Raw genomic sequence first — 21,000 nt, 5'->3', positions numbered from 1 at the left:
CGGTACGAGTTCATTCCAAGAGCTCTCCCGAGTTTGCCCTGATTCCAACTCGGAGATTTACGGTACTGGCCACTCGTCGGTACTCGGGGCTCTCGTGGACATTTTTCAACATGTTGAAAAATCTTCACGCGTCTTCCCGTGCTTACCTGCCATTAGCGGTTCTTCCCGAGTACCTGCCGTTAGCGCTAAGAGACATCCCCGAGCTCCGACGTACCCGCTACGTTCATTCTCCGTGCTTAACATGAGTTAGATTTTTTTTAAACTCGTGAGAGCTCTTGGAATGAACTCGTACCATGGGACAGGGCTTCTAGACTGGATCAGTTTAGAAGGATATGGGCCAAACGCAAGCAAGTGGGATTAGGGTAGATGGGACATGTTGATTGGTGTGGGAATATTGGGCCGATGGGCCTGTTATCATGCTGTATGACGTTATGTCTACAAAGAAATAAATTGGAATTTAAAGACCGTGCACAAATCCCTTTTCAATCAATTTAAAGCAAGATTGATGGATCTATATTCGTAATTAATTTTGAATGTCATTCACCGCACTGGTATATTCTGTTGAAGCCTGCGGTATAAACCACTGTTCGTTCCATTCGAACCATGGGTTCATTGAAATAAACCCATGGAGTAATTTGTGAGTGAGTGTGTAACACAGCAGCTAGCAGAGTAGGCACACTTCGAACCAGCTGTACGATCTCCAGTTTCAGATGATTGTTACAAACCATCCCGACTGTAGTCTTGCGGTTTGTGATAACATTCCAATGCTTTAGTTGTACTAATGCTTGGTAAAAATGCCTCGTTTTTCAATTTACCGCATTTGCTTCTTTATTTGGACAGAAAAGATTTTGGGGGATGTGGGCCAAACACGGACAGGTGGGACTCGTGTACGCATGTTGGTCAGCTTGGCAAGATGGGCTGAATGGCCTGTTTCTGTGTGCTGTAAGACTATGATTTGCCTGTGGATGAAAAGGCTCAGTTTAGTTTCGAGGTACAGCGCAGAAACAGGCCCTTCAGCCCACCAAGTCTGTGCCGACAAGTGATCCCTATACACTAGCACGACACACACTAGGGACAATTTACAATTCTTACCGATGCCAATTAACCTACAAACTTGTACGTCCTTTGGAATGTGGGAGCTCCCAGAGAAAACGCACATGGTCACAGAGAGAACGTGCAAACTCCGTACAGACAGCACCCATAGTCAGAATGGAACCCGGGTCCCTGGCGCTGTAAGGCAGCAACTCTACCGTTGTGTCACTGTGCAGCCTTGAACAATTAAATTTATGTGGCCTCGTTCGCATCAATGGAATGTTCCAGAATAGCTGACAGGCAGTGAACTGCAGTCACTGGTATTATTCTTAAGAAAACAACATCTTGTCATCTGTAGCTACTTCACAGGGAGTATTCTGCATGGCTGTAGCACAATGTACGTAACAATGGATGAAGCCAGTGTAACTATACCTGCCAAACACTTAGCAAACATTGAAACATTGAAACATAGGTGCAGGGGAAGGCCATTCAGCCCTTTGAGCCATCACCGCCATTCCATATGGTCATGGCTGATCATATAAAATCAGTACCCCTTTCCTGCTTTTTCCCCATATCCCTTGATTCTGTTAGCCGTAAGAGCTATAACTAACTCAAAAGTGACAGGCCAGTCCAAGGCTAAATTACAATGTTAAAAAAACAATTTGCAAGCAACACTCATGACAAGGCAGAGGACCTCTTGTTCGGAGCTACCCATCTGCTGAGTTAGTCGAAGACCAGGCAGCTACTCTTTCCTGTTTTGCTTGGGAGATAAGAATGGAACATGGAGAGTAACCCAGCCTAGAATAACGTCGAGGAACTCTGGTCTGAAGAAGGGTCTTGACCTGAAATGCCACCTATCCATTTTCTTCAGAGGTGCTGCCTGACTCGCTGAGTTACTCCAGCTCTTTGTGTCCATCTTTGGTATAAACCAGCATCTGCAATCCCTTTTTACTATAAGAATTATCCTGGATCGGTGACTTTCAGTTCGGGACCCGTCTTCAACCCCAAGGAAGGATCCCGACCTGGAATTCCAGAGACCTGTCTGTGGATGAAATGGCTTAGTTCAGTTTAGAAGTACAGCGCAGAAACGGGCCCTTCGGCTCACCAAATCTGTGCCGACCAGAGATCTCCAGAGACCTAGGTTCGATCCTGACTACGGGTGCTGTCTGTAGGGAGTTTGTACGTTCTCCCTGTGACCATGTGTGTTTACTCCGGGTGCTCCGGTTTCCTCCCACACAGTTGCAAGTTTGAGGATGGGCTGTGTCCACAATTCTCTGCAATTTCGTGCGGTATGGAGCTGGCCTCAAAAACCACAAGAAATTGCAGAGAATTGTGGACGCAGCCCAGAGCAGTCTACGAAATTCACAATCACACCACAAGCCTTAGAGCAAGCAAGAATGTTAAGAACTATTATGTGGAAAGGCTAATTGTTCTTCAGACATTTATTTTCAAATCTTCATTACTTTATGCGATTTAAAAATCGAGCTTATTCTGGTAGAGGTTTTGCAAAGCTGTTTGAGAGAGAAAATGAGGCAAATGGCACTAAAAGCTGCCTTTCCTGTCCTTTGACAAAAGCAGTAAATTCTCCCTGAGGTTAGTGAGGGGGAAAAAATGCTGAGGCAGGTTTAACTTTCTTCACTGTGAAATTAGGCATGACAAGTAAAATAAACACCAGCGGGTTGGTGTGCACTGTATCAGCGTGTGACGTAAACAGCTCTGAGGAGAATCTGTCAGCCAAGCTTCAATCCAACGTGGCAGCTTCATTAATCCTTCACTCCTCACCAGCTGATGGAATCCTCACCCACACTCTGCATGAAACACCTGTGTATACAACTCGCTCCATCTCATCATCAATCACCCCCCCCCCCCCCCCCCCCCCAACCTCGCTTCACTGTGAGAGCATTTACACAGGGCATTCATCCCAAGGTTCTGCGGCGTAGTTTTGGTTTTGGAGATACAGCATGAAAACAGACCCTTCGGCCCACCGAGTCCGTGCTGGCTGGCGATCCCCGTACACTAGCATTATCCCACTCACACCGGCGACAATTTCCAAACCTTGGCCAATGAAAATTAACCTGCAAACCACGCACAACTTATGGAGGGTGGGGAAGAAACCCGGAGAAAAGTCACGGGGAGAACGTGCAGACTCCACACAGACAGCACCCGTGGCCAGGATCACACCTGGGTCTCTGGCACTTTGAGGCAGCAACTCGACTGCTTTGTTACCTGGCGCTGTCAATATTCGAGCACCCTCTCCCAGCATTACCTGACTGTTGAAATTCTTCTTGTTATATAAATCATTTCTCAAAGCAAAATGTAAAATAACGACAGGAAAATGGTCTGACGAAGGGTCCCGACCCGAAACATCACCTATCCTATCCGAGGTACACAAAAATGCTGGAGAAACTCAGCGGGTGCAGCAGCATCTATGGAGCGAAGGAAATAGGCAACGTTTCGGGCCAAAACCCTTCTTGAGACCTTCTGAGTTTCTCCAGCATTTTTGTGTACCTTCGATTTCCCAGCATCTGCAGTTCCTTCTTAAACACCTATCCTATCCATGCTGCCTGACCCGCTGAGTTACTCCAGCATATTGTGATCTTTTGTGTAAACCAGCTTCCCATTCCTTCTGAAGAAGGGTTTTGGCCCGAAACGTTGCCTATCTCCTTCGCTCCATAGATGCTGCTGCACCCGCTGAGTTTCTCCAGCATTTCTGTCTACCTCCCATTCCTTCTATCCAGGGATGCTGCCTGTTCCGCTGATTTACTCCAGCATTTTGTGTCTATCTTCGGTGTAAACCAGCATCTGCAGTTCCTTCCTACACATTTCGTCTGCAATTCCTTGCTTCCACAGGAACACTCAAACCTGGTCAGGCAGTATCTGTGGAGAGAGAAACAAAGTTTAGGGCAACACCAGGAACAGAGCTGTTGCATCGAGGCACCAGTGATCCAGGTTCAGTCCCAATTGGGTTGGGTTCGGGACAATGTTTGTGAGATTGTGAGCAGATGGAAATGGGTTTCAGTACCATCTACTCTGTCAGCACACATCCTATCTTTCGCCGAACACCTCCGCTCGGTCCGCATTAACCAACCTGATCTCCCGGTGGCTCAGCACTTCATCTCCCTCTCCCATTCCGAATCCGACCTCTCTGTCCTGGGCCTCCTCCATTGCCAGTGTGAGCACCACCGGAAACTGGAGGAGCAGCATCTCATATTCCGCCTGAGCAGTCTGCACCCTAGTGGCCTGAACATTGACCTCTCCAATTTCCGGTAGCCCTTGCTGTCTCCTCCCCTTCTCAGCTCTCCCTCAGCCCTCTGGCTCCTCCTCTTCCTTTCTTCTTCCCGCCCCCCCACACCCTGCCCCCCCCCGCATCAGCCTGAAGAAGGGTTTCGAGCCTGTAGAGCTCCGTAGATGCTGCCGCACCCGCTGAGTTTCTCCGGCAATTTTGTCTACATCCTATCCGCGGCGACTTTTCACGCTGCGATTGCGTCGGTTTCTCTCGGGGATGCATTTTCTCAAATGGTTGTGAAGGGAAGTTAGTCATCTAATCGTTCCTAGTGTGTGGATGAGTGGTAGCATCTGGGAACTAGTTGATGGGAATGTGCAGAAAATATACTGGGTTAGAATAAGATAAGTAGACAAATAGATATCGATGGTCGGTCAGACTCGGTTGGCCAAGGAAACTGTTTTCATACTTTCCCTCTCTCCGGCTTTCTCTAAAACATCATCACTCTTCCTATATTTAAGAAAGAACTGCAGATTCTGGAAAAATGGAAGGTAGACAAAAATGCTGGAGAAACTCAGCGGGTGAAGCAGCATCTATGGAGCGAAGGAATAGGTGAAGTTTTGGGTCGAGACTGGTTATTGCTGGTTATTGTTAACTATCTGTGCAGTTTCTTACCTCTCTCCTCTCACTGACCGCCCGAATCTTGTTTGCTTTTTTCCGACAGCATCGGAAGTATGTCCTCCTTGCGACAACGAAATGAACACCGATATTATCCTGGATCACCTCTGTGCCAGCGAATTTGGTAAGGAACGTCTGTTGTGACTGCACCCAAACTGCACCCTTTCCCTGCCACTGCCTTCAATCCCAGTAACGTTATTCCAGGGCGTCCTTATTGCACGAAGGAGAGCGAATGGTTGACTTGAGGTGTGGGTGGGTCTAAAAGTAACTGCAGCTGGATTCCAGTGCATCCTGCTAAGGCGAGTCCTGAGTCAGGTGAGGTCAGGGGGAGTCCCGTCCCCTCCGCCAACGAGTACCATGTAACCCCGTGCGACCCGCTCCATGGTCGGATAGTCGGCGACTAAACCGTCCCCGCACCTGGTTTGCCAGGTGAGGAGGGGGCTGTGGACCTCCAGTAGGACCAAAAACAAGACCCGTCAAAGGGCGGATGAGCTCCTAGCGAGCCAACGGCCATCCACACTTCAGTAGAAGTCGCGATCACTGTTGTATATAACTTTGTAAGGAACGATGATAAAGCACACACACACACACACACACGCACACCAAAATCCTACACTTCCAGCGGCGGAAGTCCGCAGGAACTGGAGGACAGAGATGTGTGGTGCGCCCGTCACCATTCCCGTTGGAAACCAGCGCCACTGCGTCGCTAATGTTTTCAATGATGATGATCTACACATGTAATTCAACAGAAATCTCTGGCAGTGAAAGGGAAGATGTTTCCATCCTTTCTCCAGGGAAATTGACAAACTATCAATGGATTGGCACACTTCACCACTCCAGTGATGCAGTCCCAAGCGCTGCCCAGGAGTATTGTGAACTCTGAAAGTTACCGCTTGAAGCATCGGTCATTAACCGATTTGTCTTTGCAAGACCCTAGCTGAAAGACCCTCAAACTGAATGCCATAGAACATAGAAAGTAGGACAATGAGATCAGGAACAGGCCCTTCAGCCCACAATGTCTGTGCTGACCAATTAAGCTGTTCTCCTCTGCCAACACATCGATCTATCCAGTCCCTCAATATACATGGGGCAATCTAAAAGCCACTTAAATGCCACTATCATATCCGCTTCCACCATTACTCCCGGCAGCTCTTTCCAGCCTCCCATCACTCTGTGTAAAAAATAAAACTCACTCCGCACATCTCCTTTTAAATTTTCCACCTCTGACCTTATAGCTATACCCTCTAGACTTTGACATTTTCATCCTAGGGCAAAAGGTTCTAACTGTCTACCCTATCTATGCCACGTATAATTTTATGAACTCTGATTACATTAAAAAGACATTTGAACAGATACATGAATAGGAAAGCTTTAGAGCCAAATGTAGGCGATGGGTCTAACTCTGGTGGAAGAAGGGTCTCGACCATAAACATCACCCATTTCTACTCTCCAGAGATGCTGCCTGTCCAGCTGAGTTACTCCAGTTTTTTGTGTCTATCTTAACTCTGGTGGACACCGTTTGACCTGTTTTTACAAAATGTTAAATGGTCAGCTCGACATAGATTACAAGACCTACGCCAAACCCAAACCAATTAGGAGCAGACGAGGGCATTTGATCCAATTTGTGATCCCAGCTACAAAGACAGATGTGTACAGCAATTCGTTCTTCCCCCGCACAATTAAAGCATGGAATAATCTCCACCCTACTATAGTTACCCAAACAGATGCAACTAAATTTAAAGTAGCTCTTTCTTCCCAATAACCCTTTCTGGCTTAAACCCTCCCTTCACCACCTCCAGTTTAAATTCCATTTGGAATATTTTGGAGGACCAAGAACCAAGACACCCTGGTTGGAATGTGTGATTGGGCTGAAGGACCTGTTTCCGTGGTGTATAGCTATGTGGCTCAATGGGTTAAATGAGTCATGTTTTTTTTACTGAATAGCTCAGCAGGTTTGAAGACCTGGTCAGCCATCATCACTTTTTCCGGGAATTTCTTTATGGTTGTGTAGTTGTTTCTTTGTAATGTGATCGGGCGAGGTTTTTGCCCTGTGGGGAGCACGATGAGTTCTGGATAAAAATAACTGAAGAACAGGGAGAAATCGAGCCAACTGGAGAATTGGCAATGTGAACGACACAAACTCAATCAATCAAAGTGCAAAGTTTTTGTTTTGAGGAAAGGAGAACAAGACCATTATAGTTTATTCCCCTGGTATACGCAGAAGGTCCCATCTTTCCAGTTTGATTTGATCTGAGATAAGCATGTCCACAGGTAACTCCTAGTGCAAAATTGTTCATGAGTCTTGTGCATTGAAGTGGGCAAAGCAGTATGACTGAGAAATTGCCATTGGAATATTTGCAAGCTTGTACCACAGTCTTCTCATTGTTGAATTTAGTCATTGTTCACAGGATGTATTCAAGAAAGAGTTAGATATAGCTCTTCGGGTTAATGGAATCGGGATATGGGGAGAAAGCAGGAAAGGGGCACTGATTTTGGAAAATCAGCCAAGATCATATTGAATGGTGGTGCTGGCTCGAAGGGCCGAATGGCCTCCTCCTACTTCCAGAACCAGGGCCCACAGTTTAAGAATAAGGAGTAAGCCATTTAGAACGGAGATGAGGAAACACTTTTTCTCACAGAGAGTGGTGAGTGTGTGGAATTCTCTGCCAGAGGGCGGTGGAGGCAGGTTCTCTGGATGCTTTCAAGAGAGAGCTAGATAGGGCTCTTTAAAATAGCGGAGTCAGGGGATATGGGGAGAAGGCAGGGACGGGGTACTGATTGGGGGTGATCAGCCATGATCACATTGAATGGCGGTGCTGGCTCGAAGGGCCGAATGGCCTACTCCTGCACCTATTGTCTATTGTCTGTTGTCCTGCACCTATTTTCGATCTATCTAAACATCCCTTTATTTGACACCGTCGTATAATGGAGACAATTAGGTGATTTGTTAAGTAGTCATTATACTTTGCAAATATCTTGATGGATTCTCCAATCAAAATTCTTTGACTTGTGTTACCAAGGCTAACAATGTGAACTTTAATAACGCACTGAATGATAAAAGTGTCCTTATTTTTCATTTAAACGTCCACATGAAATTAATGGACTGGCAAGAGATTAGCAAACAGTGTTTTTCTGACATTTAAATGGACATTTAGCAGAGCAGAATGACGAAATGTATTTACGGCTATCAGATGTGCAACTTCAATTAAAATTGTTCTGTAGAAATAACATCTGTCTGACCATAAACCACTTCTGTTTGACGGCTCTCAAAGACTGGAGTTTATTAGTGTGAGTTTAACAGCTTGAGAGCAGAGTGTCGGGCATTCTGCCATTTATATGGACCCTGATTTCCTTTATTCATTGACAGTCATGCATTCTGCAGAGTCTGCCCACTGAACCCACGCACTGTTTGCAGTTGAACCCTTCCTTGTCTCTGGAATTCTCACGGCGATTTTCCCGCTTTAAGAATCCATCCCTCCTCAAACGTCATGCCCCTTCAAGGTCGACGAGGTCCTTAGTGATGGGAGCAGAATTTGGCCATTCGGCCCATCAAGTCTAGTCAAGTTGTGAGTGTGTGGAATTCTCTGCCTCAGAGGGCGGTGGGTGGAGGCCGGTTCTCTGGATACTTTCAAGAGAGAGCTAGATAGGACTCTGAAATATAGCAGAGTCAGGGGATATGTGGAGAAGGCAGGAAAGGGGTACTGATTGGGGATGATCAGCCATGATGGCGGTGCTGTCTCGAAGGTCCAAATAGCCTACTAAAGCACCTATTGTCTATTGTCAACTCTGCCATTCAATCATGGCTTATCTATCTCTCCCTTCTAACCCCATTCTCCTGCCTTCTCCCTGTAACCACTGACACCCAAATTGGCCCTAGTGTGTATGGGTTGATGGCCGGTCGGTTTCCACATTGTATCTCTAAAATACAGGCACAAGTGCTGATCCCAGTGGCCTCGTGAGCAGGTTTGCACCTCATGATGGGAACAGAGACAAGGGTCTGGTTCTAGACACACAATGTTGTCGCAACGTCAAATGTCAAGCCGGTTCTAGATTGACTAACGATATAAATTGAACAGAAATTTCTGACCGGATGAGTATAAATTACTTGTTTTCTGATTTTAACTTCTTTCAATCTTCCCCCTACTATATTAAAAGGATTACCTCCTTACTGAGAGCAGAATTAGGCCATTCGGCCCATCAAGTCTACTTAGCCATTCAGGCCATAATAATCGGTGCAATAAAGGCAGTTTGTCATTGCGGCAACATGTCACGGTGGGGCTACAGTTCAGTTGCTTCCTTACAGCGCTTCCAGCACCGGAGAACCGGCTTCGATCCCGACTGAGTTGTTGTGTTGTCTGCACGGAGTTTGTACGTTCTACCCGTGACCGCGTGGGTTTTTTTTCCGAGATCTTCGGATTCCTCCCGCACTCCAAAGACGTACAGGTTTGTAGGTTAATTGGCTTTCTATAAATGTAAATTGTTCCTAGTATGTGTGTAGGATGGTGCTATGGTGCGGGGATCGCTGGTTAGGGTGGACCTGGTGGGCCCAAGGGACTGGGCTGTATCTCTAAACACTGTAGGATCACTCAAATTTTCGTCAGGGACAAGGCAGCAATGGTGGCAGTGCCTACCCAGAAGGCCGCAGGCCGCGGAAAGTGCCCCAATGGTGAGAAGGAACTAAAGGCTGCAATGGCGGTATGTTTAATCAAAAGGCTATGCACTGCGGGAAGTAACCCAGACACTGCTGAGACAGTTAATACTCAAAGTGTGTTATTACTGAGTATGCTGCACTTTAACAGACAGGTAACAAGGTCACAAATGATTGGAGTAACATGAGGCCACTCGGCCCATCAAGTCTACTCGTGGCTAATCTATCACTCCCTCCGAACCCCATTCTCCTGCCTTCTCCCCTTAACCTCTGACAGCTGTACTAAGCAAGAAATACACTCAGGCATTTACCAAGCTATTCTTTATGTAGGCCTTGGGTCACAGTGTGTTGGAGTAACTCAGCAGGTCAAGCAGCATCCCTGGGGAACCAAAGGTGATAGAATGGGTTACTGTTGCGGTTTTTAGAGGCTCCGCAGGGACTTGTGGGGAAATAATCAAAGGAACCATGGGCGGGGGGTGGGGGGATGTGGGGGGCGTGAGGGGGGGGTTGGGGAGGGAGCAAGAGAGAAGACCTAAGGTCGGAAAAGGGAGCAGTGCAGAGTTAAGTCTGAAGAAGGGCCAAAACGTCACCCATTCCTTCTGTCCCGCTGAGTTACTCCAGCATTTTGTGTCTATCTTCAGTGTATGTCAGCATCTGCAGTTATTTCCTACACAGTGTTAGGGTGCTGGTTGGTAGGGAGTTTTTGAGAGTGTTCAAGGTGACAGAAATCTTTGTTGCAAGTGTTAAGGAGAAGGAGATAAAGATGTACAGAGGGCCAGGCTCGTTAAAGGCTTGTGTTTATTGGAATATTCGTAGGGAGGGAGATACAAAAAGATGAGAGCAGAAGTTGACCTTGTCTTTGGCTGTGTACACTTGACCTAGTTCACTTGTTTGTAACATTAAAAACCTCTTTAAATGTCCTGGCATTCGACCGAGCTCACAGCTGATGTGGCTGCCATCTCAATGTTTGGCAAAGAGTTAATTTTCATGCAACTTCGATGAAACGGTGTGCACAGTTGGGGCATTGATCACACACCTGTTTCATGGTTTACCTGTGGTTAATGGATCAGGCATTGCATTAAACAGGCCTTTTTACATGCAGACACATAACTGCTGCTGCTGCTGCCAAAAAGGCTTTGTGAAGTGTTGGAGAAAGGCATCAAATTCTGGGATTGAAATGAAGTAGGTCACACAGCTTGCAGGTCACTGAGTGACAAAACAGGCCATTTGGCCCAACTTGCCCATGCGGACCAACATGACCCATCTACACTCATCTCACCTGCCTGCTTTCGGGCTAAATCCTTGCAAACCCATGTGTGGGAAGTAACTGCAGATACTGGTTTAATGTCCTAGCTTGCTCAATCTTTCCCTATAGCTCAGCCCCTCAAGTCCTGGCAACATTTTAGTAAATCTTCTCTGTGCCCTTGCTAGTTTAGCAATGTTTTTTCTATAACAGGGTGATGAAAACTGAGCACAGTAATCCAAACGTTGCCTCGACAATGTCTTGTACAATAGTCATGCACAATCTCTATGGCCCAATGTTATTTTGTTCCTTCGAACACATGTGGAGGGTGTTGACTCAATCATTAAGGCTCTCTGGCAGTGAATGTCAACATCTGCTTGGCATGTTAGACCTGCAGATCTGTCTTCCAAACCCACAATGTGATAAAGCACCACAAATCCAAAAGGCCACAAAGTGCTGGAGTAACTCAGCGGGTCTGCCAACGTCTCTGGAAAAATGGATAGGTGACATTTCGAGTCAAGATCCTTTCTCATACTGGAGAAGAAGGGTCTGAAGTAAGGTCTCGACCCGAAACGTCACCTATCCCTAGGTACACAAAATTGCTGGAGAAACTCAGCGGGTGCAGCAACATCTATGGAGCGAAGGAAATAGGCGACGTTTCGGGCCGAAACCCTTCTTCAGACTGATGGGGGGTGGGGAGAAGGAAGGAAAAGGGGAGGAGGAGGAGCCCGAGGGCGGGCGGATGGGAGGGTGGGAGGAGACAGCTGGAGGGTTAAGGAAGGGGAGGAGACAGCAAGGGCTAGCAAAATTGGGAGAATTCATCCCTGTTCTTCAGAGATGTTGCCTGACCCGCTGAGTTACTCCAGCACTTTGTGTCGTAGATGTACTGTGAAAAATCCAAGATGCCTGCAGCGTATGAGAGCTTAGGGCTGGTTGGCCTTTCAGAAGACCCAATTAAAGCAAGTATTAACAGAATCTTTTCTTTAAGATCCCCTCTCATCCTTCTAAATGCCAGTGAATACAAGTCCAGTCGATCCATTCTTTCATATGTCCCACATCTTGGTGGAACCAGTCTGTGTGTGAAGGTGCTCCTCAGGTTGACCAGTGTGTCATGGAGGGGGTGAGCTGTATTGTCCAGGATGCTCCGCAGTTTGAGGAGCATCCTCCCCTTCATGACCAACCTCCCATCAATCCAACTCCAACTCCACCCCCAGGACGGAGCCAGCCTTCCTGATGAGTTTGTTCATGTGGAAATCAATAGCTGATTCACTCCAGGAACGGGTTCGGCACGGTGGCGCAGCGGTAGAGTTGCTGCGGAAGTGCAGGAACCCGGGTTCGACCCCGACAACGGGCACTGTCTGTACGGAGTTTGTGCGTTCTCCCCGTGACCGTGTGGGTTTACTCCAGGTGCTCAGGTTTCCTCCAGGAACATTCCAAAGATGTAAACATCTGTAGGTTAATTGGCTTTGGCAAACATTGTGAATTCATAAGCTGTAAGATCAGAAGTGGTAGAAGCAGATTTAGGCCATTTGGCCCATCGTCTACTCAACCATTCAATCATAGCTGATCTATCTCTCCCATTCTCCTGCCTTCAGCCCATAACCTCTGACACCCAAATTGGCCCTAGTGTGTAGGATAGTGCCAGTGTATGGGGGTGATGGATGGACTTGGTGGGCCCTACTTCCATTCTGTATCGCTAAAGTCTAAAGTAAAGGCACGAGTGTTGATCACAGTGATCTCAAGAGCGGGTTTGTACCTTGGGATGGGGAGAGAAACAAGGACACAAAATGCTGGAGTAACTCAGCAGGACAGGCAGCGTGTCTGGATAGAAGGAATGGCTGACGTCAGAGTCTGAAGAAGGGTCTCGACCCGAAACGTCACCTCTTCCTTCTATTCCGAGATGCTGTCTGTGCTGCTGAGTAACTCCAGCATTTTGTGTCTTATCAAGTGACTGGTTAGGCTGGTCCACCCGTCAGCGTCTCCATAGAAACATAGAAACAATAGGTGCAGGAGTAGGCCATTCGGCCCTTCGAGCCTGCACCGCCATTCAATATGATCACGGCTGATCATCCAACTCAGTATCCTGTACCTGCCTTCTCTCCATACCCCCTGTTACCTTTAGCCACAAGGGCCACATCTAACTCCCTCTTAAATATAGCCAATGAACTGGCCTCAACTACCTTCTGTGGCAGAGAATTCCAGAGATTCACCACTCTCTGTGTGAAAAATGTTTTTCTCATCTCGGTCCTAAACGATGTCCCCCTTATCCTTAAACTGTGACGGTCACCCTTGTTCTGGACTTCCCCAACATCGGGAACAATCTTCCTGCATCTAGCCTGTCCAACCCCTTAAGAATTTTGTACGTTTCTATAAGACCGCCCCTCAATCTTCTAAATTCTAGCGAGTACCAGCCGAGTCTATCCAGTCTTTCTTCATATGAAAGTCTTGACATCCCAGGAATCAGTCTGGTGAACCTTCTCTGTACTCCCTCTATGGCAAGAATGTAATTCCTCAGGAGACAAAAACTGTACGCAATCTCCAGCTGCACTTCATCCGCTGTTGCGAAGGCCGCTGATTGGAACATTGTCTCCACGGATGGAGTGGACCTCTGGCCAGGAAGCCCAAAGACCTCAGCTCCGCACGGCTCCACGGGCCTTAGTTTCATTTCTTGGCCCAGTGCTTGGGAAAGGGTTAAACCTGCAGCGCTTTCAGGAGTTGAAAGAAGTAATGCAGCCAAAGCCAGTGGGTGCACTTTTGATGAATTAGTCTGGGATCGATCCCGCAGCAGAGGTACCTGACCACAGAAAGCCATTTCACACAGAACGTGGTCGAACACTGCTCCTTCTGTTAGTCAGGTTTGGGGGAAAAAAAAAGAAAATCGGAAAAATACCGCATGAAAACCACAAAAAGACTTACTTCGACACTTCATATAATATTTAAACAGCTCTCTCTTAGCCCTTTCACCATCAGCAGCCTATATTTAGTTTGGAACAGCGGTTCGCTGCACTGTGATAGATCTGGCTCATCTTTCCCACTGCTACCAGCTCCTCTCGTGTCTCTGCCCACATTCCCTCTGCTGCCACCTGGGTCTCTGCCAGTCTATCCATCTCACTTGCTGGCCGACATCCCAAGGGCTATCTCAACAGAGGTCATTTTTCTTAATGTTTAAGAAAAAACTGCAGATGGTGGGAAGTCGAAGGTACACAAAAATGCTGGAGAAACTCGGCGGGTGCAGCAGCATCTATGGAGCGAAGGAAATAGGCAACGTTTTGTGCCGAAACGTTGCCTATTTCCTTCGCTCCATAGATGCTGCTGCACCCGCTGAGTTTCTCCAGCATTTTTGTGTACCTTCATATTTCTTAATACTGAGTAGCAGCACAGTGGCTCAGCGGTAGAGTTGCAGTGGGTCCCTTACAGCGCCAGGGACCCGGGTTCGATCCTGATCACGGGTGCTGTCTGTGCGGAGTTTGCACGTTCTCCCCATGACCCACTCTCCAAACACGTAGGTTAATTGGCTTTGGTAAAAATTGTAAATTGCACCTAAGTGTGTGCTAATGTAATGGGGGTCGCTAGTCAGCATGGATTCGGTGGGCCGAAGGGACTGTTTCCATGCTGTATCTCTAAACTTAAACCGAATATCAGAGCTATCGCACCTCCTTCTAGGTGGTCATAAGTTCATCGGAGCAGAATTAGGGCATTCGGCCTGTTGAATCTACTTGGCCATTCAGTCATGGCTGATCAATCTTTCCCTCTCATCCCCACTCTAACCCTCGACACCCATAGTTATCAAGGGGAGTTAATCACCGCCTTAAAAATACCCAATGATTTGGCCTTCACAATTGTCTGTAGTAATGAATTCCAGAGGTTCACCACCCTCTCTAAAGAAATTCCTCCTCGTCTCCTTTCGAAAGGTATGTGCTTTTATTCCAAGGCTGTGCCCTCTGGTCCTAGACTCTCCCACTGGTGGAAGCATCCTCTCCGCATCCATTCTATCCAAGCCTTTCACAGGCGATCAGTGGATAGCATAGTGCCAATAATCCCATGCACCCTGATGCCTACACAGCACCGACTGGGGAATCCACACGGGGATCTCATTGAAACATATACGATTGTTAAAGGTTTGCACAAGCTAGAGGCAGGGAAACATGTTTCCGATGTCCAGAACCAGGGGCCACACAGTTTAAGAATAAGGAGTAAGCCATTTAGAACGGAGACGAGGAAATACTTTTTCTCACAGAGAGTTGTGAGTCTGTGGAATTCTCTGCCTCAGAGGGCGGTGGAGGCCGGTTCTCTGGATGCTTTCAAGAGAGAGCTAGATAGGGCTCTTAAAAATAGCGGAGTCAGGGGATATGGGGAGAAGGCAGGAACGGGGTATTGATTGGGGATGATCAGCCATGATCACATTGAATGGTGGTGCTGGCTCGAAGGGCCGAATGGCCTACTCCTACACCTATTGTCTATATTTCTATGTTTCTCTGTTTCTAAAACCCACGTGGTCACAGGGTGAACGTACAAACTCCGTACAGGTAGCTCCTGACATGAGCATTGATCCCGGGTCTCATAGAAACATAGAAAATAGGTGCAGGAGTAGGCCATTCGGCCCTTCGAGCCTGCACCGCCATTCAATATGATCATGGCAGATGAACCAACACGGTATCCTGTACCTGCCTTCTCTCCATACCCCCTGATCCCTTTAGCCACAAGTGCCACATCTACCTCCTTCTTAAATATAGCCAATGAACTGGCCTCAAGTACTATCTGTGGCAGAGTCTCTGGCAATATGAGGCTGCAACTCTGACGCTGAACAGCTGTGCCACCATGTTTACAGTGTCTCCTTTTGGAAGAGTGTTTCCATATTCCCTTATGATAAATGGAGGACATTTGACCCATAAGGTCGAGGTTGGTAGTTGTGAAGTGTTAAGTGGGTCAGGAGATATCTGATAAGACAGCCAGATGATTAGTCTGGGCAGTGGTTTAGTTTAGTTTAGGGATACAATGTGGAAACAGGCCCTTTGGCCCACCGAGTCCGCCCCGACCAGCGATCCCCGCACATTAACGCTAGCCTACACACACTAGGGACAATTTACATTTACACCAAGCCAATTAACCTACAAACCTCTACCTTGTTTGGAGTGTGGGAGGAAACCGAAGATCTTGAAGAAAACCCATGCAGGTCTCGGGAAGAACGTACAAACTCCGTGCAGACAAGCACCCATAGTCAGGATCGAACCCAGGTCTCTGGCCCTGTAAGGCAATAGCGCTAACACTATGCCACCATGCAGCCCATGCTGACAGTGTTAATGTAAATGTTATTATATTAGCACAATCAGACTGTGACCTGAGGAAACTATGGTGGAACTAAATATCTGATGTACACATTGGTGACTCACCCATTGAAATTCAAAGCAAGTGCTTCAATGCTCAGCAAATCAATTTTGAAACATCTTTAACATTGACAGCCTCACTACCTGGGACAATTTTCTAAAGAGCAAGGGAAGAAAACAATTCAATCAATTGCAATCATTTTCCTTTCACTTGCTTTCTTATCATGACAATATTTTATCATTTTGGAATGAATTTGAACTGGATCCTGCAACCTAATGTTCCTGCCTTCTAGATGCAAGGAACTGCAGATGAGGCTGGTTTATGAAAATCGACACAAAATGCTGTAATAACTTAGCGGGCCAAGCCTGACCCAAAACGTCACCCAGGATACACACAAAATGCTGGAGTAACTCAACGGAACAAGCGGCATCCCTGGAGAGAAGGAATGGGTGACATTTCGGGGTCAAGACACTTCTTCAGACACCCATTCCTTCTCACCTGAGATGCTGCCTGTCCCGCTGAGTTACTCCAGTATTTTGTGTCTATCTTTGGTTTAAACCAGCATCTGCAGTTGCTTCCTACCAAAACGCCACCCATCCATGTTCTCCAGAGATGCTGCCTGACCCGCTGAGTTACTCCAGCACTCTGTGTCCTTATTTTCATTTGGCATCAATGTTGTGGTGCGTGACTGACCATTTTCACCAACCCCATATTCACCACCTTAAACATTGGAAATATATCACTGTTCCTTCATTGTCACCACTTCTAAATCCTCGAAGTCCTTATCAATTAGGAAATGACGAAGCATCTTCAACTCAACATCATCTTCTTGGCAACATTTGAACCAGGTAATAAATGTAGTTCAGTTTATTATTGTCACATGTATAGACAATAGGTGCAGGAGTAGGCCATTCGGCCCTTCAAGCCAGCATCGCCATTCAATGTGATCATGACTGATCATCCCCAATCAGTACCCCGTCCCTGCCTTCTCCCCATATCACCTGACTCCACTATTTTTAAGAGCCCTATCTAGCTCTCTCTTGAAAGCATCCAGAGAACCTGCCTCCACTGCCCTCTGAGGCAGAGAATTCCACAGACTCACCACTCTCTGTGAGAAAAAATGTCAAGTCAAGTCAAGTTTATTTGTCACATACACATACGAGATGTGCAGTGAAATGAAAGTGGCAATGTTTCCTCGTCTATGTTCTAAATGGTTTACTCCTTATTCTTAAACTGTGGCCCCTGGTTCTGGACTCCCTCAACATCGGGAACATGTTTCCTGCCTCTAGTGTGTCCAAGCCCTTAACAATCTTACCAAGGTACAATGAAAAAGCTGGTTTTAGTTGTGTGCTCTCCAGTCAGCGAAAGGACAATACATGATTACAATCAAGCTGTCCACAGTGTACAGTTGCACCATAGAGGGTGCAATGATCAGTACAAGTTAAAGTCCGATTAAAGATAGCCTGAAGATCCTCAATGAGGTAAATGGGAGGTCAGGACCACTCTCTAGTTGGCGAGAGGACGGTTCAGTTGCCTGATAACAGCTGGGATGTGAAATATGCCCATGTCCTATAAATGAGCAAAGGTAATAAATAAGACTTATTAAAACCAGGCAAAGGAAGACAATTTTATAGTACTTAAGCCCAATTAAGAGTTAACGTCCGTACTGCAGATACGATTTGGATAGAGACCAGCTAAACCCGTATACCAGCCACACAGCTGCTAATGAAAGATTTTTACAAGTGAATCAATTTACAGGTTTGCAAAAAAAAAAAAAAAAAAATTCTTTACCCCATCAAGATTTCAGTCTACAGCGCGGTTTTTTTTTGAATAGTTGGTTGATAATGCTGGCAACTTGGGAAATCCAGCTCTGCTCCAGACAGTGAAAGTGAAACATAGTGCAGTGTGAATGAAGGTAGCATTTGTGCGTGTGTTTTGAAAGCACGCTAAGTTAGGCTCGGCAAGAACATAATAAAACCACTTTTGTTCCTGCTGCAGTCTCGCTTGTGATGAGTGTTCCTGTCAGCCAGTTTATTACTTGTCTAACTCTCTTTCCGTCAAAGGGCCCAAGAGTGTAAACAGGCTGCCTTGCCCAGGACTGATTCCACCTCTTGAGTTTACTGCTTTATGCTGCCTCAGCAGTTTGAAGGATATTGAACCCCCCACCCCCACCACAACCCCACCGCTCCCCTCCCCAAATCAATTGCTCCAAACCTCTCGTCCCACAAAGGGCAAAGAGCTACACTGCAGGATTTAAACCACACGGCCTTAAATAGTTTGAGGGAGCAACATATTAAATAGCCCATTGATGTAGCGTTAGAGTGTGGAGAGAACATTGGTGGCGCAGCGGTAGAGTTGCTGCCTCACAGCGCCAGAGACCCAGGTCCCTGTACAGAGGAGTTTTCGCATTCCCCCTGTGACCACGTAGATTTTTGGGTGCTCCGGTTTCCTCCCAAACTCCAAAGACAGAGGCTTTGGCGTTGGTAAAGTTTGTAAATTGCCCCTAGTGTGTAGGATAATGTTAGCGTACGGGTGACCATTGGTTGGCACGGACTTGGTGGGCCGAAGGGCCTATTTCCGCGCTGTATCTATAGGGTGATTTCACCAAATGTCAAATGAGCGTAGATCCCCCCTCACGTGACCGAAAATTTTAACTGGAGGACATATGTCACTTCGGTACATGTTAGTGAATGGGGAAACACACACTTTCCCACCCGTTAAAAACATGGAAAACGGCCGATATTTGAGCTGAAATTTTCTGTGCTAGTCGGGGTGACCGTGAAGCACAGCGACCTAAATTTTCAGGCAAAAAAAAAGATAGAAAGTAAGGTAATTACAAGAGGGAACTGAAGGTGGAAAACAGCGGAAGTGAACAGCCGACATTTGCCGTGGAGATTTAAAGATCCAAAATATCGGGAATTATCGCGTTTGCTCGCTGAATTTCATCAAAAGTAAGTTAATAATGCCTTACTTTTGATGAAATTCAGCGAGCAAACGCGATAATTGATGAAGGCAGGAACGGGGTACTGATTGGGGATGATCAGCCATGATCACATTGAATGGCGGTGCTGGCTCGAAGGGTCGAATGGCCTACTCCTGCACCTATTGTCTATTGTCCAAATCGTATCTGGGAGGGAAGAGATAAGACTGTCGGGGGAAGAATGTACAGTTTATACCTTGTTCACAGACTTCTTCCAAACATGTTACTGATTGCAGTTTTGCTTTGTCTCTGAAATGGTGGTTGGGAAATGCGCGTCCTCCTTTGTAAAAGGCTTTTACGTTCAATTATCAGGAGTATTCAAAACGGAAAATGGAACTAACAAAAACATTTCTTCCCCCAGCAGGTATTCAGTAATAGAAACATAGAAGCAAGGTGCAGGAGTAGGCCCTTCGGCTCTTCGAGCCAGCACCGCCATCCAATATGCTCACTGCTGATCATCCAGTTCCTGCTTTCTCCCCATATCCATTGATTCCATTCAACCCTAAAAGCTAGCCATGGGGGCGGCACGTGGGCGCAGCAGTAGAGTTGCTGCCTTGCATCGCTTGCCGCACCACAGACCGGGGTTCGATCCCGACTACGGGTGCTGTCTGTACGGAGTTTGTACGTTCTCCCCGTGACCGCTTGGGTTTTCTCCGAGTTCTTCGGTTTCCTCCCACACTCCAAAGACGTACAGGTTTGTAGCTTAATTGGCTTGGTGTAAGTGCAAATTGTCACCAGTGTGTGCAAGGGTCGTGTTAATTTGAAATGAAATGAAATAAAATGAAATCTACTCTCTAGAATTTAGGAGATTGAGAGGGGATCTTATAGAAACTTACAAAATTCTTAAGGGGTTGGACAGGCTAGATGCAGGAAGATTGTTCCGATGATGTTGGGGAAGTCCAGGACAAGGGGTCACAGCTTAAGGATAAGGGGGAAATCCTTTAAAACCGAGATGAGAAGAACTTTTTTCACACAGAGAGTGGTGAATCTCTGGAACTCTCTGTGCCGCAGAGGGTAGTTGAGGCCAGTTCATTGGCTATATTTAAGAGGGAGTTAGATGTGGCCCTTGTGGCTAAGGGGATCAGAGGGTATGGAGAGAAGGCAGGTACGGGATACTGAGTTGGATGATCAGCCATGATTGAATGGCGGTGCAGGCTCGAAGGGCCTAATGGCCTACTCCTGAACCTAATTTCTATGTTTCTATGAAATGAAATGAAATGAATGAAATAAAATACGTTTATTGTCATTGCACAACAACTGTACAACAAAATTCCATTGCATCTCCTTCGGTGTGTACATAGAAGACACAGGATAATGTACGGGGATTGCTGCCGATATGGACTCGGTGGGCCGAAGGGCCTGTTTGCGCGCTGCATCTCTAAACTAAATTAAAAAAGCTCTCTTGAATAACCGTTGGTGACAGGAGCAAATACACAAAGTTGACAGAAGATGAATTGCACACATTTGACGTATCAATCTTCACCCCTTCTCCAATCTGCGCCATCCCTGGGGTACGTCTGCAAAGCCTTGCCATTGCTCTCCGTGATCGACTGCCTGGCAAACATACAACTCATTCCACACATATATACAGCTGATGGCTTGACATCTGAATGCATTTGTTTCAGCTGCAATAACCCCAGGACTGTTCCTGCCTTATTTTGGAGATGGGGGATTGAGTTCATTTTGGGCTCTATTTGTTTTTCAGCTTTAACACGGTATCAGCATGAAACCAGATATGTTTACCCTAGCTCTATTATGACTGACGCCACTTATGCGGCTAGTCCAACTTTGGTTGCTAGCTAGCATGGACTCAATGCAAATAAAGACCGCTGTCACTTGCTGAGTAGATCAAATATGGATTGCTGTTTTTT

At 46.7% G+C, this 21,000-nt stretch overlaps 1 protein-coding gene across 1 annotated transcript in view; it reads left to right on the top strand.

Annotated features, from left to right (window-relative positions):
* The window catches only part of LOC129713218 (secreted frizzled-related protein 1-like), a 105,182-nt gene that overhangs the window by 21,975 nt on the left and 62,207 nt on the right, over nucleotides 1–21,000 (top strand). Inside the window, 1 exon segment of the mRNA XM_055662142.1 lies at nucleotides 4,980–5,057. Within this exon segment, the coding sequence (XP_055518117.1) occupies nucleotides 4,980–5,057 (78 nt within the window).

Source organism: Leucoraja erinacea, chromosome 35 (genome assembly GCF_028641065.1).
Source record: "Leucoraja erinacea ecotype New England chromosome 35, Leri_hhj_1, whole genome shotgun sequence".
NCBI lineage: Eukaryota > Metazoa > Chordata > Chondrichthyes > Rajiformes > Rajidae > Leucoraja > Leucoraja erinaceus.
Note: the sequence above shows the minus strand (reverse complement) of the source record. Positions and strands in the feature narration are given on the sequence as shown.